The 14553-nt window shown below is 30.5% G+C and overlaps 5 protein-coding genes and 1 long non-coding RNA gene across 7 annotated transcripts; 4 read left to right on the forward strand and 2 right to left on the reverse strand.

The window, feature by feature from the left end:
* Positions 1 to 344: 344 nt before the first annotated feature.
* Positions 345 to 1936, reverse strand: LOC128387467 (uncharacterized). Of its 2 annotated transcripts, XR_008325034.1 has the most exons (4): positions 1695 to 1936; positions 1533 to 1641; positions 1197 to 1324; positions 345 to 661 (listed from the first exon to the last, which is right to left on the reverse strand). It is a non-coding gene; the product is annotated as an uncharacterized LOC128387467 (long non-coding RNA). The 2 variants fall into 2 exon arrangements; XR_008325033.1 differs by lacking the exon at positions 1695 to 1936 and having other exon boundaries at positions 1533 to 1688.
* On the forward strand, positions 561 to 5563 carry LOC128387431 (uncharacterized). Its single transcript, XM_053346629.1, is given in 11 exon segments — positions 561 to 702; positions 1204 to 1250; positions 1355 to 1596; positions 2078 to 2518; positions 2616 to 2991; positions 3392 to 3538; positions 3608 to 3740; positions 3743 to 3756; positions 4103 to 4279; positions 4936 to 5163; positions 5360 to 5563. Coding segments are annotated over 11 exon segments (1995 nt in total). The 5' UTR covers positions 561 to 602; the 3' UTR covers positions 5450 to 5563.
* Positions 5564 to 5712: 149 nt separating this feature from the next.
* LOC128387461 (ankyrin repeat domain-containing protein 49-like) lies at positions 5713 to 6698 on the forward strand. Its single transcript, XM_053346666.1, has one exon. It carries the CDS (start codon positions 5916 to 5918, stop codon positions 6540 to 6542), a length of 627 nt encoding a protein of 208 aa, XP_053202641.1. The 5' UTR covers positions 5713 to 5915; the 3' UTR covers positions 6543 to 6698.
* LOC128387463 (dynactin subunit 6-like) lies at positions 6587 to 7585 on the reverse strand. The gene is made up of 2 exons (XM_053346669.1): positions 7407 to 7585; positions 6587 to 7306 (listed from the first exon to the last, which is right to left on the reverse strand). Exons 1-2 carry the CDS (start codon positions 7436 to 7438, stop codon positions 6790 to 6792), a joined length of 549 nt encoding a protein of 182 aa, XP_053202644.1. The 5' UTR covers positions 7439 to 7585; the 3' UTR covers positions 6587 to 6789.
* Positions 7586 to 7683: 98 nt separating this feature from the next.
* LOC128387455 (inositol polyphosphate multikinase-like) lies at positions 7684 to 9245 on the forward strand. The gene is made up of 2 exons (XM_053346658.1): positions 7684 to 8426; positions 8509 to 9245. The coding sequence occupies exons 1-2, from the start codon at positions 7992 to 7994 to the stop codon at positions 8926 to 8928; spliced, it is 855 nt and encodes a 284-aa protein (XP_053202633.1). The 5' UTR covers positions 7684 to 7991; the 3' UTR covers positions 8929 to 9245.
* Positions 9246 to 9390: 145 nt separating this feature from the next.
* On the forward strand, positions 9391 to 13949 carry LOC128387449 (chaoptin-like). The gene is made up of 5 exons (XM_053346652.1): positions 9391 to 9738; positions 9807 to 10469; positions 10546 to 12386; positions 12476 to 13156; positions 13382 to 13949. The coding sequence occupies exons 3-5, from the start codon at positions 12275 to 12277 to the stop codon at positions 13591 to 13593; spliced, it is 1005 nt and encodes a 334-aa protein (XP_053202627.1). The 5' UTR covers positions 9391 to 9738; positions 9807 to 10469; positions 10546 to 12274; the 3' UTR covers positions 13594 to 13949.
* Positions 13950 to 14553: the final 604 nt, after the last annotated feature.

Genomic DNA, 14553 nt, shown 5'->3' on the forward strand with positions numbered 1-14553 from the left:
ACAATCAAACTATGAACCAAATTAATTTCAAGCTTAATTAGTTTGATGATGAGATGGTGATGAAGATGAAGATGATGATGATGATGGAGGAGGAGGCAAGGAAAGTGTATGATAGTTACTATCATGATCGCTATTATTTGTTACCAACATTGTTTTTATCCATCAATAGTTGACAATTTGGTATTAGTTTGCTTGACATTCATTTGATTAACAGTTTTTGTAGTGGAAACAATTATTAATTAATTAGTATCTATTGCTTATAATTAGTGTCTGTAATATATATTCAATATATATATATATTACCAGTATAATCATTGAAAATTGTAATTAGTGATAGTCTAATGTACGTGAATTTCATTTGGTTTGATTATATTGCTAATCAATTGTCAAAAATGGCAACAATGTATTTAATTGTGTCCAAGTAAAATTCTGATACGATATTTTCAATCAAAAATCCAATCAAACGTGTCATCAAATCAATTTCTGTGTCAATTGGGTTGTTTTTTGATATTAATTTCTTTAATTGGATTGTGTGTGTTCCCTGGTAATTAACTGGAATTAGTTAGTCTTGTCCATTGTATTCATTGTAATTCATCATCACCATGGCCAAAGATGCTGTTTGGATAATTGTCACCATACCAAAGAAAGAATATGAAAAGATCTTAAATGAGAAAAATTATCACAAAAAAAGTAAATATGAAGGTAAGTTGATCACAATTAAGAATTAAAATAATTACATTTAAATTGTTTTGTTACCTTACATGTTTAGTTTACATTGGTGTTGTTAGGAAAACAATTCAGCCTCAGATTAATTATGATTGATTAGTAAATATCATTTCTAGTTGAATGTCATGATGAAAAAGGTGATCTAGTGATTGTTTTCTGTTGATTTATGATAATTAACTGATTTCTCAATCGATTTCCTAATAATCAATTGCTTTATTTTCCTGTGTAACAATTTTAAACTGGATTAGTATTGCAACAGTAAATCAGATTAAATGGTTGGAAAATATGATGAAAGAAAAATATGAAATTTAATTGTCTAGATACCAATTAGAATCAATTAAATCAACTACAAAAAGTAATGGAATAGAAATAAATCAACTAATCAAATCTTACAGAATAATCTGAGGTCTGGTTCAATGTAAATCATTTAATCCTATTCTATGAATAGATTAACTAATAATCTTACTTACTCAACAGGAATGTTACAGATCAAGAGCTTCCCAGATGAAGAGCCAATGGAAAAGGTAAATCTCAAAGATTAATAAGAAAAATTAGGTGTTGATTGTTTATCCATTCTAATTGAACGTTTCTCCATAATCTGTGACAATAAAAATAAAAACTAAATCAGCAATTGGAAACTAGTCTTCAATCATTGGGCATCGAAAGTCCATCATGGATAACCGATAGAACTGGAAATCGTTATCATGTCTATTTCTCAGCTGATCTATACGATAATGATTATATACTTAACCGATTAAGAGAGATTGGAATAGGAGTTAAAAAGGAAACCTCATTGGGCTACATACCTTTTGGATTATTCTGGTCAACCGAAGATGATCTAGTTGATTCCGATATAACCGATTTAACCAAGTAAGTTGATTAACCTCACCAAATTAATCAAATCAAAAACAAATTCTATTAACATTACATTTACCTTCCGCCCTCATCCCCAATCAACCTTAACTCACCTTAACTTTACATTTCTCAATAAACATCAAGACTAAACACCATCGTAAAACCTTAACTCATTAACAGAATAACACAATTAACCATCACAATTAATTTAAATAAATAGAAGTAACAATCAAAACAATTAACATTCTCAAGAAAATTTAATTGTTCATCTAGAAAAGAAAACTCTTTTTCTTAACCAATCAGATTCTTATCTATTCTTCTGCCATCTATCGACCTTCACCTTACATAGTAAATTAGAATTTCTTTTTCTGTAATTAGTCATTCGTCATCTCGTTGAGATTTAATTTGGAATTGATTTTTTACTTTTCGTCTGTGTTTTTATTGTTCAACGTTAATTTATGATTTGATTTCTATTGTTCAATCTATTCTTTTACAGGTATGGACTCAACAAGGAGGAGAATCGTTTCAAGAAAGCCCAGAAAGATTTTCTTAAATCAGTTACATCCCGATTGACCGTTGCTCAGGTAGTTGAAGGTGTCCGATCAGGAGCCTCGTTGACTTTTGATTTTTTGGCTTACACAACGTTTGCTGGTTTTATTGCTGCCGCTGGTTTACTTAATAACAGTGCGGTTGATATCGCTGCTGCCATGATGATTGAACCCATTATGGCAACGGTAATGGCCATTTGTTTTGGTTTAATTATTCATGATCGAGGTTTAGCTAAACTTGGTGCAATTAATTTGGTTATTGTTCTTATCATTTGTGTTGTGATTGGTTTCCTATATGGAATAATATTTATGACCTGGTCAACACAGTGGGATCCTCCTCCTGAAGGTGTATGGCCTACGCCTGAGATGGAGGTGAGGGGAACATGGAGGTAACATAAATGATTCAAATTCCTTTTAGTTTCTTTTCTTTCATTTACATTTTGAGATGAATAATTTTGTTTTATCTTCTTTTTTTCCTGCTTCTAGAGCTTTGATTTATGGACTTTTACAGGCCATGGGTGCTGGTGGAGCAGTTGCAATCACCTTATTGAATGATGCCCAGTGTCCATTAGTTGGTGTTGCTGTTGCTTCAACTTTCCTTCCGCCTCATATCAATACGGGACTATTATGGGCTTATGCTTGTCATCTACAATGGAGAGGATTAGGTCAAGATTATATTACTTATAATACAACCTCTGGTCACTCAATCATCTCTAAACCTGCATGGAGACCACAAGAAAAATATAATGTCCATTATTATGAGGATATGAGATATGAAAGTATCGCTTTGGGTGGAGTCTCCCTACTCTTGACCTATGTCAACGTAATCGGAATGATATTTGTTGCTTACATTATGTTATGGGTAAGTTTAATTATTTATAATCAAATGAAAATAACTATTTTCGTACTTAATCTTGTTGATTTGATTGTTTCTCGAATCATCTTTACATAACATTAGCCGAAAACATGATTAAACAAGAATAGAGCTAACAATTTAGTAATCAACACAATTTAAGGTTTTAATACATAATTGTGTTGATGTGAAATTTAAGGATCACAATACCGATTGATATAAATTAAAACCAAACCGCCGATTAGAGTAGTTGACATAAAATAATAAATCACTCATCTTTCAACTATTAATAGTTGAAACCGTATTCTGTAACTGTAATTAAGTTACCCGACCAATTGAAACAACCAGAACAATAAATTCCAGCTTCCAATTTATTAATAACTCTTGATATTTCTTTATTCATCTTTAGCTTAAACAAGTTGTTCCAATGGGTAAAATGGACTCGAATAAGAGATTCTTCAAGGAAGATATCAAAGTTGCTCGTTATTTCAATCGCAAGTCAATGGCAGTTACAGCTGATGATATGATGGGTAAACGTATTCTTGAAGAATGGGCGGTGAGTGTTGATCGTTTTAGAATTTATCTCAATTAGTTTAATTTAACACTATTATTATTTGATTAACAGAATATTGCAGGTCTTGATCCTAATCAACTGTTAAGCCAAAAACCTGAGGCTCGAGTGACACAATTACAAACACTCAAAGATTTGATCAGTGATGTTGAAAATGATGACATTTATCAAAGTGTAACCAAAGGAGCCATGGAAGGCCTGAGGTGAGTTTAGTTTTTTTTTACAATTCACATGATACAATTTGATTAATATACTTATTAACTTGATAGATTAACATGATACTATTGTTCCAATTGTTTCCTTCTCTTTTCATAGTAAGCGTATTTGCTTATTCAGTCACTTTCCCTCTCATTGATAAACTTTTCAGTCGATTAAGGTAGAGTCTAAATTAACCATTAATTAGTTTATGATGTTGACTTTTATTATCCTGTAAATGTTTACAATCAGAAAATGAGTTGAAAGTAATTCTATCAAATTGACTCTTACTTTTTTTTTCTAAACATCTTTGTATATAAATTAAAATCTATCAATTTTATTTTCTATTTACAGCAAGGATCTCATCTACTTCGTCGGCTCACCCAGGCCACGATCCATGGATCAAGAAGATCAAGTATTTCCCAAGGAGCCGTTAATCCAGCTTTCAAAGGTGACTCAGAATTAGGATTACCCACCAAAAGTAAACGCGGGTACACAATCAACTCTAGTCGACGAAATAGCTCAAAATGGGTAATTATATTGTTACTATTGAAAATTTTATCGCTTCAGTTAGAACTGAATTAGACTTTTTCGAGTTTGCAATAACACAGATATACTGTAGATTAACAGAGTGTGGAAAAAAATATCTCCTCCTATTCATTAATTATAATGAGATTTTAATTTGATACATGCAAAGGATAATTATATCAGATTTGCTGAACATTTTTCTTCTAGAAATGTTCAGACATTTAGTTTGATTGATCTAATTTCTAATTTCTGTCAATCAATTGAAAATCACCTTTTACGCAACAATTGAATACTAAATGATCATAAAAATCATCACTTTTTTTTATAACCATTTCGATAATAAAACAAAATCAGTGAGTTTAACATTCAGGTGAATCTAATTTCCAGGGTTTCTCATTATTCTGTTAATTGATGTTTACTGCCTATTAATTGTTTTTAATCATCAGTAACAATAATATAATATTAGTAATAATAATAATAATGATGATACTAATTGTTGCTTCAATTGAAACTTGAAAGCTTATTGAGAAAGAGAAAATCAAACTTCAATTTATGATTCAATTTTTTTTTGCTTGTCATGAATTAATGTATCTTTTTAATCTTGAAGAAATGATCTAATTCAATGATTCATCTCATATCTCATTTTGATTCTCTTCTAGCAGAGTGATAATAATAATGAAACAATTAACAGCGACTCTTCATTTAATCGAGGATTAAGACCCGTTGAAATGGAACCTCATGGAAGAAGAAAAAGTTCTGTAGCCTTAAGGAGGCAACTTCAAGAAACTGATCATTCGCCTTTCTCAATTTGGCCTGGAAGCTCAGCGGGAGCGGGTCGATCTAATGGTCGATTTGAAGTGAGAGAAGTTCGTCGAAGGCTGAGTAGTGTAAATAAGATTCCCGATTCTTTTAAAAAAGATCAAACAGAATAGAAAGATCGAAATGAGAAAAGAAATCACTTGTAAACTAATATTGTTTATTCTTGTTTACTTTTTCCTTTATATTTCTTTCAATTCTCTCTCTCCTATCCTTTTGTCTGGCAATGTATTTTTTAAACAATTTAAATTGTGGAAAAATAATCAGCTTAATCTACCAACAATCAATGATCCATTGGAGGTTCATCGGGAATCAATTACAGCAACACAACTTATCTTACCTTCATCTAAAATGTGACCAATTTATGGCATAATTTATGTAATTTAATCAATTAATTGCAATTGACATTCATCTTCTAAAAAGAGACAAAATTAATTTAACAATTAAAATTGTCTCCAAGTAATATATCAATTATTCTGGTAATTGTTTTACCATCAATTAAATTGTAAAATTGAAAAGACTTTTTGATTGATGCGCCAAAAGTTTCCATAGAAACTTATACAATCTAAAAGCTTTTGTTTCTTTCAGTGTTTACTTTTCAATCCGTTGATTGTAATCATTTGTCAAAAAAAAATCTATCTACAATTAACCGATACTAATTTTGGAACATTAATTATCCAATATCAGTAATCAGTTTACTAATTTATTAGAGACTTTAAATTGTTTTGTAAAAGTGAAAATTGTTGATTGTCATTAAGTGTAAAAGTCTTCAAGTTTTCATTGTTGATCCATTTGTCATTTTTGGCGTTGAAATTTCATCATCATGATTTCTGATTCTGATTTAAGTGATTCCAAGGAGTTGTCATTCCTTTCGGACGATACCAGTTGTTCAAGTAGCCAATGTTCAGATGATACTCTTCCTGATCCCTCGAATCAATCACCAATTAATCCATCAGATGAGCCGAAAAAGTTAACACCCGAAGAGAAGATGTTTAAATTTTGTAGAAAAGGAAAACCGGATCATATAAAATTCATGGTGAACAAATTTCCACACTTACTGAATGTTAAAGATTCGGATGGTTACAGTTCACTCCATAAAGCGGCTTACAGTGACAACTATGAGGTGGTTCAAACTTTGATTGAATTGGGAGCCGATATTGAGGCGAGAACAATTGACCAATGGACACCCTTACATTGCGCCTCTAAATGGGGTAATTTACGGTCGGCGTCAATTTTAATCGATGCTGGTGCCAACATAAATGCTCGATCATCTGGTGGAGTGACACCTCTTCATCTTGCTGCTGCGAACAAAAATAAACAGATGATTGAACTTCTCCTTTTTAATCCAAACATCGACGTAAATATTGTAAACAATGCTGGAGACAAAGCGGTTGACATCGCTCGAAGAAGTTCACCTTATTATGTTCTCTTTGATCAGATCAAGTATTAAACTTGGAACAGGTCAAAATCAATCAATGAGAGAGAGAGAACCCAATTACTATTATATTTGGTATTTCTATTTTAATCGATATTATCTACTATTTAACCGTAGATTTGGTTTGGTCCATTTGGTAATTTTCAAATCAATTAAATGTCTTTAATCTCATCTCATGTTTTTCCCAGTTTTAATTCTTTGAATAGAAGAAGAAATTTCATCCCAACAACGAATGATTATAATTAGAAGATTGAAAGAATAATCAATTTCCACCGGCACTATTGGTTCCTTTTCTTGGTTTCTCAATTCTCTGATAATTAGGCATAATTTTACTAAGAAAATCGAGTTGAAATGTTTGAAGTGATGGTTTTTCCAATTGTTTTCTTTGTTTACAATCAGGCCCATAGAGAACAGTATTTTCGGGTAAAATTTGATCATCATTAAGGTCACACATTGTACCAATTACACAGCCATTGGTTAGTTTAACTTTAGGTCCGATTCGACTTTTATATTCCAATACATTGTTATCCTGAATCTCAAGTGATTCAGAATGAGCACCAACCTCGAAAACATTGTTATTCCCAATGATCATCGGTTGATTAGTCTTGTTAATTATGGTTACATATTCCTCAATCAGGTTAGACTCTCCAATAACAATCGGTCCATTTTCAGCGATGATTGTAACTGTTGGGTGAATTATCGTTCGACTACCAATGACAACATCCCCACTGATTGTTGTTTGTTCCCGACAGACAATTGCATTGGGCATAATTGTAACCCTTAGGATGTGAAGACACAGAAAAGAAAAACAAAAACAAAAATTAGGCCTTAAGAGAAAAAAAAGAAAAGTTAATCAAATTGATTCTCACAATTACTTACATTTTGTCGATATTTCCATTCGCCGAAGACATAATTAGATAAACAATTAAAATAATCAACAAAATTTGAAAGAAATCAAATAAATAACCGCAGATCTGCAATAGAATTAAAAATAAACAACTAAGACAAGAAAAAGAGAAGAGAAAGAAAATTAATCAGCTGATCAGTTGAGAAAAAAATTCTCCTTCTCAATCTAAATGAATCTCACTCATTTATTGTTCCATTTGATTTTGTGTTCATTTCTATTCTAATCTGAATTCCCTTTAATTATCTTGTTGTTTATTGTTGACAATTAAAATTCTTCCCTTAATATTCACAATGTTTCAGAATATTAATGAAATTGATTCGATTTAATTACATTTAATCTACTATGTGGACTTTGTTTTCCTTTTTTGTTTATCTTTTTCTCTGAGAAATTTATTCATTTAACAGACACTAATTAACATGATTACATTTGTGGTGATCACAAAGTCTTTCAAATTGATTTAATTTACCAACAATTAACCATTTTAGAAGATGAATTGTTCCAAATTTTAATCAAGTGCCAATTTGATTGTATTTTTGTTTTCATCAACCTTTTCCCCAATGGATCCAATCAACGGTGCTCCAATTACTTTACCATCTCATATTTCAAGGCCTAATCACCAATTGTGTGGTCATATTTTCGGGAAAGGAAGGACAAGATTTGGACTACTCAAAGATAATCGGACATGTGAACTTCTCAAGCCAATAACTGATGTCCGAGGTAAACGGGAATATGAATTTTACCAGAATATCTGGAACTCAAAAGATGACCAGTTGAAATCATTTATCCCCAAATTTTATGGTCTCGTTCATGTTGACAAAATACCTTTTATCAAAATAGAAGATGCAACCAATGGATTAGCTAATCCATCTAATATGGACATTAAAATCGGTATAATCACTTATGATCCCGAGGCTAATTCCCAAAAGATACAAGATGAAATGTCCAAAAATCCTTGGCAAGAAATCAATGGCTTCCGAATTTGTGGAGCTCGAGTGAGTTTACCAATCGATAATCATGATAAATATCAATTCTAATTAACATCTAATGATAATTTGTTTTTCTTTCCATCCATAGATTTATGATCCAATGAAGGATGATAATTATACTATTCTTGATACCAAATTTACTCGACAATTAAAACCGGAAGATATTCCCAATTTATTGGATTTGTTTCTTGGATCACAATTAAATCCTGTCACTATGAGAGTTAATCTTTGTGAAACATATTTATCCAAATTACAATTGATTCTCAATTGGTTTAATACGATTAACATAAATCACTTGAAGTTCATCTCATCATCTTTACTATTCATCCATTCATCTGATAGCAATCAAATTATATTGAAAATGATTGATTTTGCTCACGTTTTCCCAAATACACCAAACACCTCAGGAGAATCTCAATGTAAAGATGATAATTATATCTTTGGATTGAGTAAATTAATTAATTACTTTGAAAGTTTACTATCAAAGTTAAAGGAACAACAAAACTAATTAGAACCAAACAATTGGTTAATTGTTTTGTATTTGTACCGAAAAACAAAAACGATCCAATATTTTGCTTCCATATGAAACATTTTTAATCTAATATTTTAAATCTAGCGAGCAACAATTAACTTGATTGTCAGTAATAAACTGAACGCCAATTGTATCTAAACCAATTCTGATTAATTGTTTGACTTAAATATCTCAATGATTATGATTTAATCACTTTACTATTGTTTAATTTTCTCGAAAATTTTCTATTCACTCTGTATGCTAGTAAATTGTAAATGAACAATTAAGATTAAATCAGATAATTTATATCAAAAGTGATTGACAATTAAACATAACCATTATAATTTACCTCTCTCTCCATTAATGGTTACATACAATTGATGGAAACATTAATTATCAAGTAAACACAATCAAAGATAATCAACTCATATTATTAAATCAACAAAACATTTACAAGGCTAATCAGTCAGTCGTTAATTGGTTATGATTAACACTCTCCTTTAACAGTCATTGAACAATTGAAACAATTTAAATCCTGAATAGTTATTGATTAACTTTCACTTGGACAATTAGTATTTCCAATTGATTGATCATCTAAATAACCAATAAATTCAAACTTTAAAGTATTGAAAATGTTTCTCAATCCTGATTCCGGATCATTTATCTCATCACCACAGTCACAATTAACTAATCCAGTTGATGGAATTAAATTTCTGTGTCTCTTTTCATTGATTTGTTTTGGTCGCAGACACAAAGGTATTTATTTAACTGGATCGGGATTCTGTTCAGGTTACAATCACACTAATGGTGAGTTTAAATTGTTTCCAATTCCACTTACAATTAGCTAATTACGTTCATCTCTCTCATTTAATTAGATTTACAGAGTTTCATCTGTTCCGATAATTTCGATACTTCAATTTTTGGTGATTCTCAGCTTCACACTTTGGCGATTATCGGTTCTAATCTGTCTCTTGATGAAAGGGATTTGTGTCCAGTTAATTACAAACATTTAATTCTCAAAGGATTAACACTGACCAAGAGTTTCAGAGATTGGAGTTATTTATTAAATTGTAAACGTGAACATGAATCAGTGACAATATTTAATTGTAAGAATATCAACAAATGGGAATGGAGCCGTTTACCTTTCAATCATCTTCACATTGAGAGAACTGATTTATCCAATGGTGAAGATCTCCCTGGTCCCAATTTACCACCACAATTAAAGACATTATCATATGTCTCATGTTTAATCAAATCGATTCCTAAAGATCATTTTGTCACCTTGTATTCGTTGAGGATGTTAGTGCTTTCACGAAATTCCCTGAAAGAGTTGAACATGAACTCGTTCCCTGCCGATGGAAATCATAAATTGTGGCTTTTGGATTTGAGTTACAATCAAATTGCTCATATTGATTCATCATTAACTGTTGTCTTACCAAATCTTGTCGAGATTAATTTGAAATCTAATCATCTTCAAACTATTGACCAGTCCTTGTTTTCTGTGGTTTGGTTTCCTATCAGGATACTTGATGTTACAGGTAAAGTCTATGATGATTTAAAGGCTTCTTTTTCCCAATCAGATGATAATTAGTATTCTTTCATTTAATTGTTTAGTTAATCCATTGATTTGTAATCGTTTATGCTGGACGATCGATACAAGGAGTCATCCAATATATTTTGATGATGCTAAATGTTATACAGAAAATGATGAGTGGGTAACTGTTGGAGCCATGGGATTAGTGAGAAAGTCAACTATCGATTGTTAATCCATGATAAACATGACAGTTTCATGGAAAGAGAAAATTGATTCAATCAAGAAAATGGAGGAAAAACTATCGAAAAGTATGAATACAAAGTGGATAATACAAGAATCTTTTAGTTCTAGAAAGATTCAAAGCAACAACGAAATCGAAACTCAATATCAACTTGATCAGAACTTTCCCTGGAACGGAATTCGCTGTAAGAATAATATTCAAAGATGAATTATTAACATTACTGATAATTAATATCAAGTAATTTGAACTGAAATTGTGTCTATTTATAATGTGACCTTTAATCGAGTACCGAAATGATTACTCGAAGTTGTAATAATCATTTACTATTCAGATCAGTGATTTTGATTATCAAATCAGGAAGAGAAACCTTGAATTGTCATGATAATTAACTTTTCTAGATGATCAATGTTAATTACTCACCATTGGACTCTCAATCTGCGATAATTTATTGTCAACACCGCAATTGATTACAATTAATTTTTGATCAGTTTGTCTTAATAATCCCACAATTAAAATCACAATTGATGAGTAATTTCTTGTAACCTGGCAAAATATTAATCCTTTCAGCTACTAACGACAGGTTATATAATCAAATCAACAATTAATTCTGATATAAATCATCAAATCAGTGTTTTGATTAATAATTAACATGAGAGAGAGAAAGAGAAATGATTATCGCTCCACAGAATTAGTTAATCAAGAAAGTAGGAGATTAAATGATTAAAATAATCTCAAGAAACTCGAGTGGTGATAATGAAATACTTACGAATCAAATCAATTTGATTGGGATGAATTAATCACTAATTGTATATTGTACAATTTAGATGGTTACAATTAAGAAAACATTGAATATTTTGTGACAACAGGATCAATATATCAATGAGTTGAAAGTTAATTCTAGTAAAATTGAACAAATTGATTCGATTTTGCTAAATTATGAGCATTAATTAATCGACAATTTTAACTGTTTAGTTAATCAGGTAAAGGAACGATAAAAAGTCAAGTTGATTTAGGTTAATCTATTAACAACAATAGTAATTAGTTTATATGAAGGTGAACACAACATCTAAACGATTACTGTTCAATGATTACAATTAACTAATCAATATTTCTAATTATCCACCCTGGTGATTTAAGATTTTCAGAAGCATCTTCTCATAATCTTAACTGTCTAATAAGTGATTAACATTATGATTAAATCTAATTAGTTCATTGGTTCTCAAAGAGTTTATATTCCCCCATCATGAGATGAAAAAGTTTCTCAGATCATTTCATTAAATTCACTGTTCAATTGTATATCTAAACTGTTTGTCTATTAATTGATTGATGTAATTGTAAAGAAAAAGTCATAAGAAATTATCTTAATTACTATTAAATTGCTTCTTTACCGCTAATAACAATTCTCACTTTAATAACAATCAACATGAATTTACAACAAGGTTCCTCTTGTGTTACATCCCATTGACGACATTTATTGTTTATTATTGTTTTTTTTTCTGTGATTCTGGTTAATCATAATGTGATTGTTCATCTAATTGTTTATTTCTAACAACAATTGGAACTAAATCATGATAAGATCAGATCAGAAAATCGTTTGTCTCTTCTCGATACTTTGCTTTGGTAAAATACGAGAAACACCATTTCTTGGTAACGATTGTCAAGCTTATCACTTTATCCGAGGTGAGTTTCCATGATATTACCCATTGAATTTCAATTCCATGAAGAAAATAATTCTGATTCTCTGTTAATTTACTTGACAATCAATCAAGATGTCATCAGTGTCCATTGTGAAAATGAATATACACTCAAAGTGCCATTCTCAGTTCGTGATATTCACACGTTGTATTTAGTTGGAGTTCATCAGGAATCATTTCATCTTCAATTGGTTGACATTTCATTTAGACATTTGATTATAAGAGATTGGGACATGACCGATTATTATAATGATATAAATAAAATAGTGTTCACTTTGAATCGACATCAATCATTTACTGCTTCATATGTTCAAAATTTACAAGCCTGGAGATGGAGTGATTATGAATTTGAACAGATTCACATTGAAAAATCGTCCATTACAAAAATTGGAAGCCAAAGATTAAGTGATCTAATTGCTAAACGATTATTTTCCTGGAAAATGGTTGAACTTTATATTATCGATTGTCAATTACTCTCAATTGATCCAAATGTCTTCTCAGATACACCTTACCTGAGGACACTTACTCTAAGTCACAATACCCTGAGCAGTATTCAAAGTGACAGTTTTCCGTATCAACTTCATCATCTTTGGCTTCTCGATTTAAGTTACAATAATTTAAACCACTTGAATTCAGATCTTTTCAATAAATTACCTGCACTGGTTGAGCTTAATTTAAATCACAATCAGTTAACTGAATTATCTCATGATCTAATCAAACCAGTCTGGTTCCAATTGAATTTAATTCATCTTCAAGGCAAGTAGAATGAACCAATTTATTTACAACTCGAAACAAATACAATCTCAATTTCTAGTAACAATTAATCTTGCCATCAATGAGAATGGATTAGAATCGTTTAATTGTTTACCTTTTCCCTTAATCATCAGATTGACTTTCATTTTCTCCCAGCAACAAGTATTAATTGTTTCATTTCCATTTAGTTATTAATCAATTTGTTTTCTCTATTCTCTCTGATTCCAGAAAACCGGTTAAATTGCAGAAAATTGTGTTGGTCATTAAAAACAGAATCATTTCCGCATCCGATTGCTTTTGATCAAACAAAATGTTCAAACGATTATCTGAAAAATCTGGTTATCGGAACGATGAACATCATGTTCCCCATTTGTTTATACCCTTGGAATTTACATCGGTTGAACAGTTTACCGAAATTAACTAATCAAACATCATCATGAACAATTTACTCTTCAAACAATTTATATATATCACGATTAACGATTGAGTGAGAAAACTAATTACCGTCAATTGTATTTGAGAATCAAGAATCTTGGGAAATTAACTGAGTTTCAATCGGAATTACAATTTAAACTCTAAAAATGATAATAAATTGATTGTGATTCTGTGAAACAAACTAATTGATTTTAATTATGTGTTTACATGCTTATTGGATTAATTGTTGTGATCAAGTTAACCAACTTTTCCGGTATACAAATCAATTTATAGAATAGAAATCGTTTTGTTAAATTGTAATGATTAATTTTATATCTTTTTGATTTACACCAATTTGTTTACAATTTTCCGAATTATAAATTTTATGTTTTACTTCATAGATGAAATTAGATTGAAATGAATTTGTATAAGTGTTGAAAGGGTGAAAGAATAGGAAAGATGATTAGATGGGATTGAAACGATAATCATGATCACAATCAAGAGGAGAAGAAAAAAAAACAATGTTTCAAGGAGGAAAATAATGAAAAAATAGATTAGAGAAGATGAAGAAGAGAGAGAGAGATGTTAATCAATAGAAGATGAAGATTAACAGATTCAGTCTTAGAACAAGAAAAATCATTAATAATTTGGTTCCATTGGCAGAATTGATCAGCTGATGACCATTGGTGACATTAAATAGTCCAAATAAGAATATGAATGATCGGGTTTCTTGTTTTTCTATTTCGGTGGATTGTTGATCAAAATCATTGCTGGTCAATCGACATCTCCAAGTTTAACGAGCCTTAATCTCGATGGATTAATCTGATAGATTATTCTCAGCGCGTCTCATGTAATAAGTCAATCAATCCAACTCCAAATTGATTCAGTTTCAGTTTGTTGGTGTTTTTTCCAGGTCAAAAGCACTTTATATATATAATGTATTTAGATAGTTATATACACACATATATAAATGTATATATATTTAT

This window comes from Panonychus citri, unplaced genomic scaffold, assembly GCF_014898815.1.
Source record: "Panonychus citri isolate SS breed McGregor unplaced genomic scaffold, ASM1489881v1 Contig00090, whole genome shotgun sequence".
In the NCBI taxonomy this organism is placed as follows: domain Eukaryota; kingdom Metazoa; phylum Arthropoda; class Arachnida; order Trombidiformes; family Tetranychidae; genus Panonychus; species Panonychus citri.

Excerpts from the sequence above, each read along its gene's own strand:
- LOC128387461 (XM_053346666.1), top strand. The coding sequence starts at position 5,916 with ATGATTTCTGATTCTGATTTAAGTGATTCCAAGGAGTTGTCATTCCTT.
- LOC128387463 (XM_053346669.1), bottom strand. The coding sequence starts at position 7,438 with ATGTCTTCGGCGAATGGAAATATCGACAAAAT. Across the intron at positions 7,307-7,406 it reads AATGGAAATATCGACAAAAT|GGTTACAATTATGCCCAATG; the intron begins GTAAGTAATTGT and ends TCACATCCTAAG.
- LOC128387455 (XM_053346658.1), top strand. The coding sequence starts at position 7,992 with ATGGATCCAATCAACGGTGCTCCAATTACTTTACCATCTCATATTTCA. Across the intron at positions 8,427-8,508 it reads TCCGAATTTGTGGAGCTCGA|ATTTATGATCCAATGAAGGA; the intron begins GTGAGTTTACCA and ends TTCCATCCATAG.
- LOC128387449 (XM_053346652.1), top strand. The coding sequence starts at position 12,275 with ATGATAAGATCAGATCAGAAAATCGTTTGTCTCTTCTCGATACTTTGC. Across the intron at positions 12,387-12,475 it reads AGCTTATCACTTTATCCGAG|ATGTCATCAGTGTCCATTGT; the intron begins GTGAGTTTCCAT and ends CAATCAATCAAG. Across the intron at positions 13,157-13,381 it reads GAATTTAATTCATCTTCAAG|AAAACCGGTTAAATTGCAGA; the intron begins GCAAGTAGAATG and ends CTCTGATTCCAG.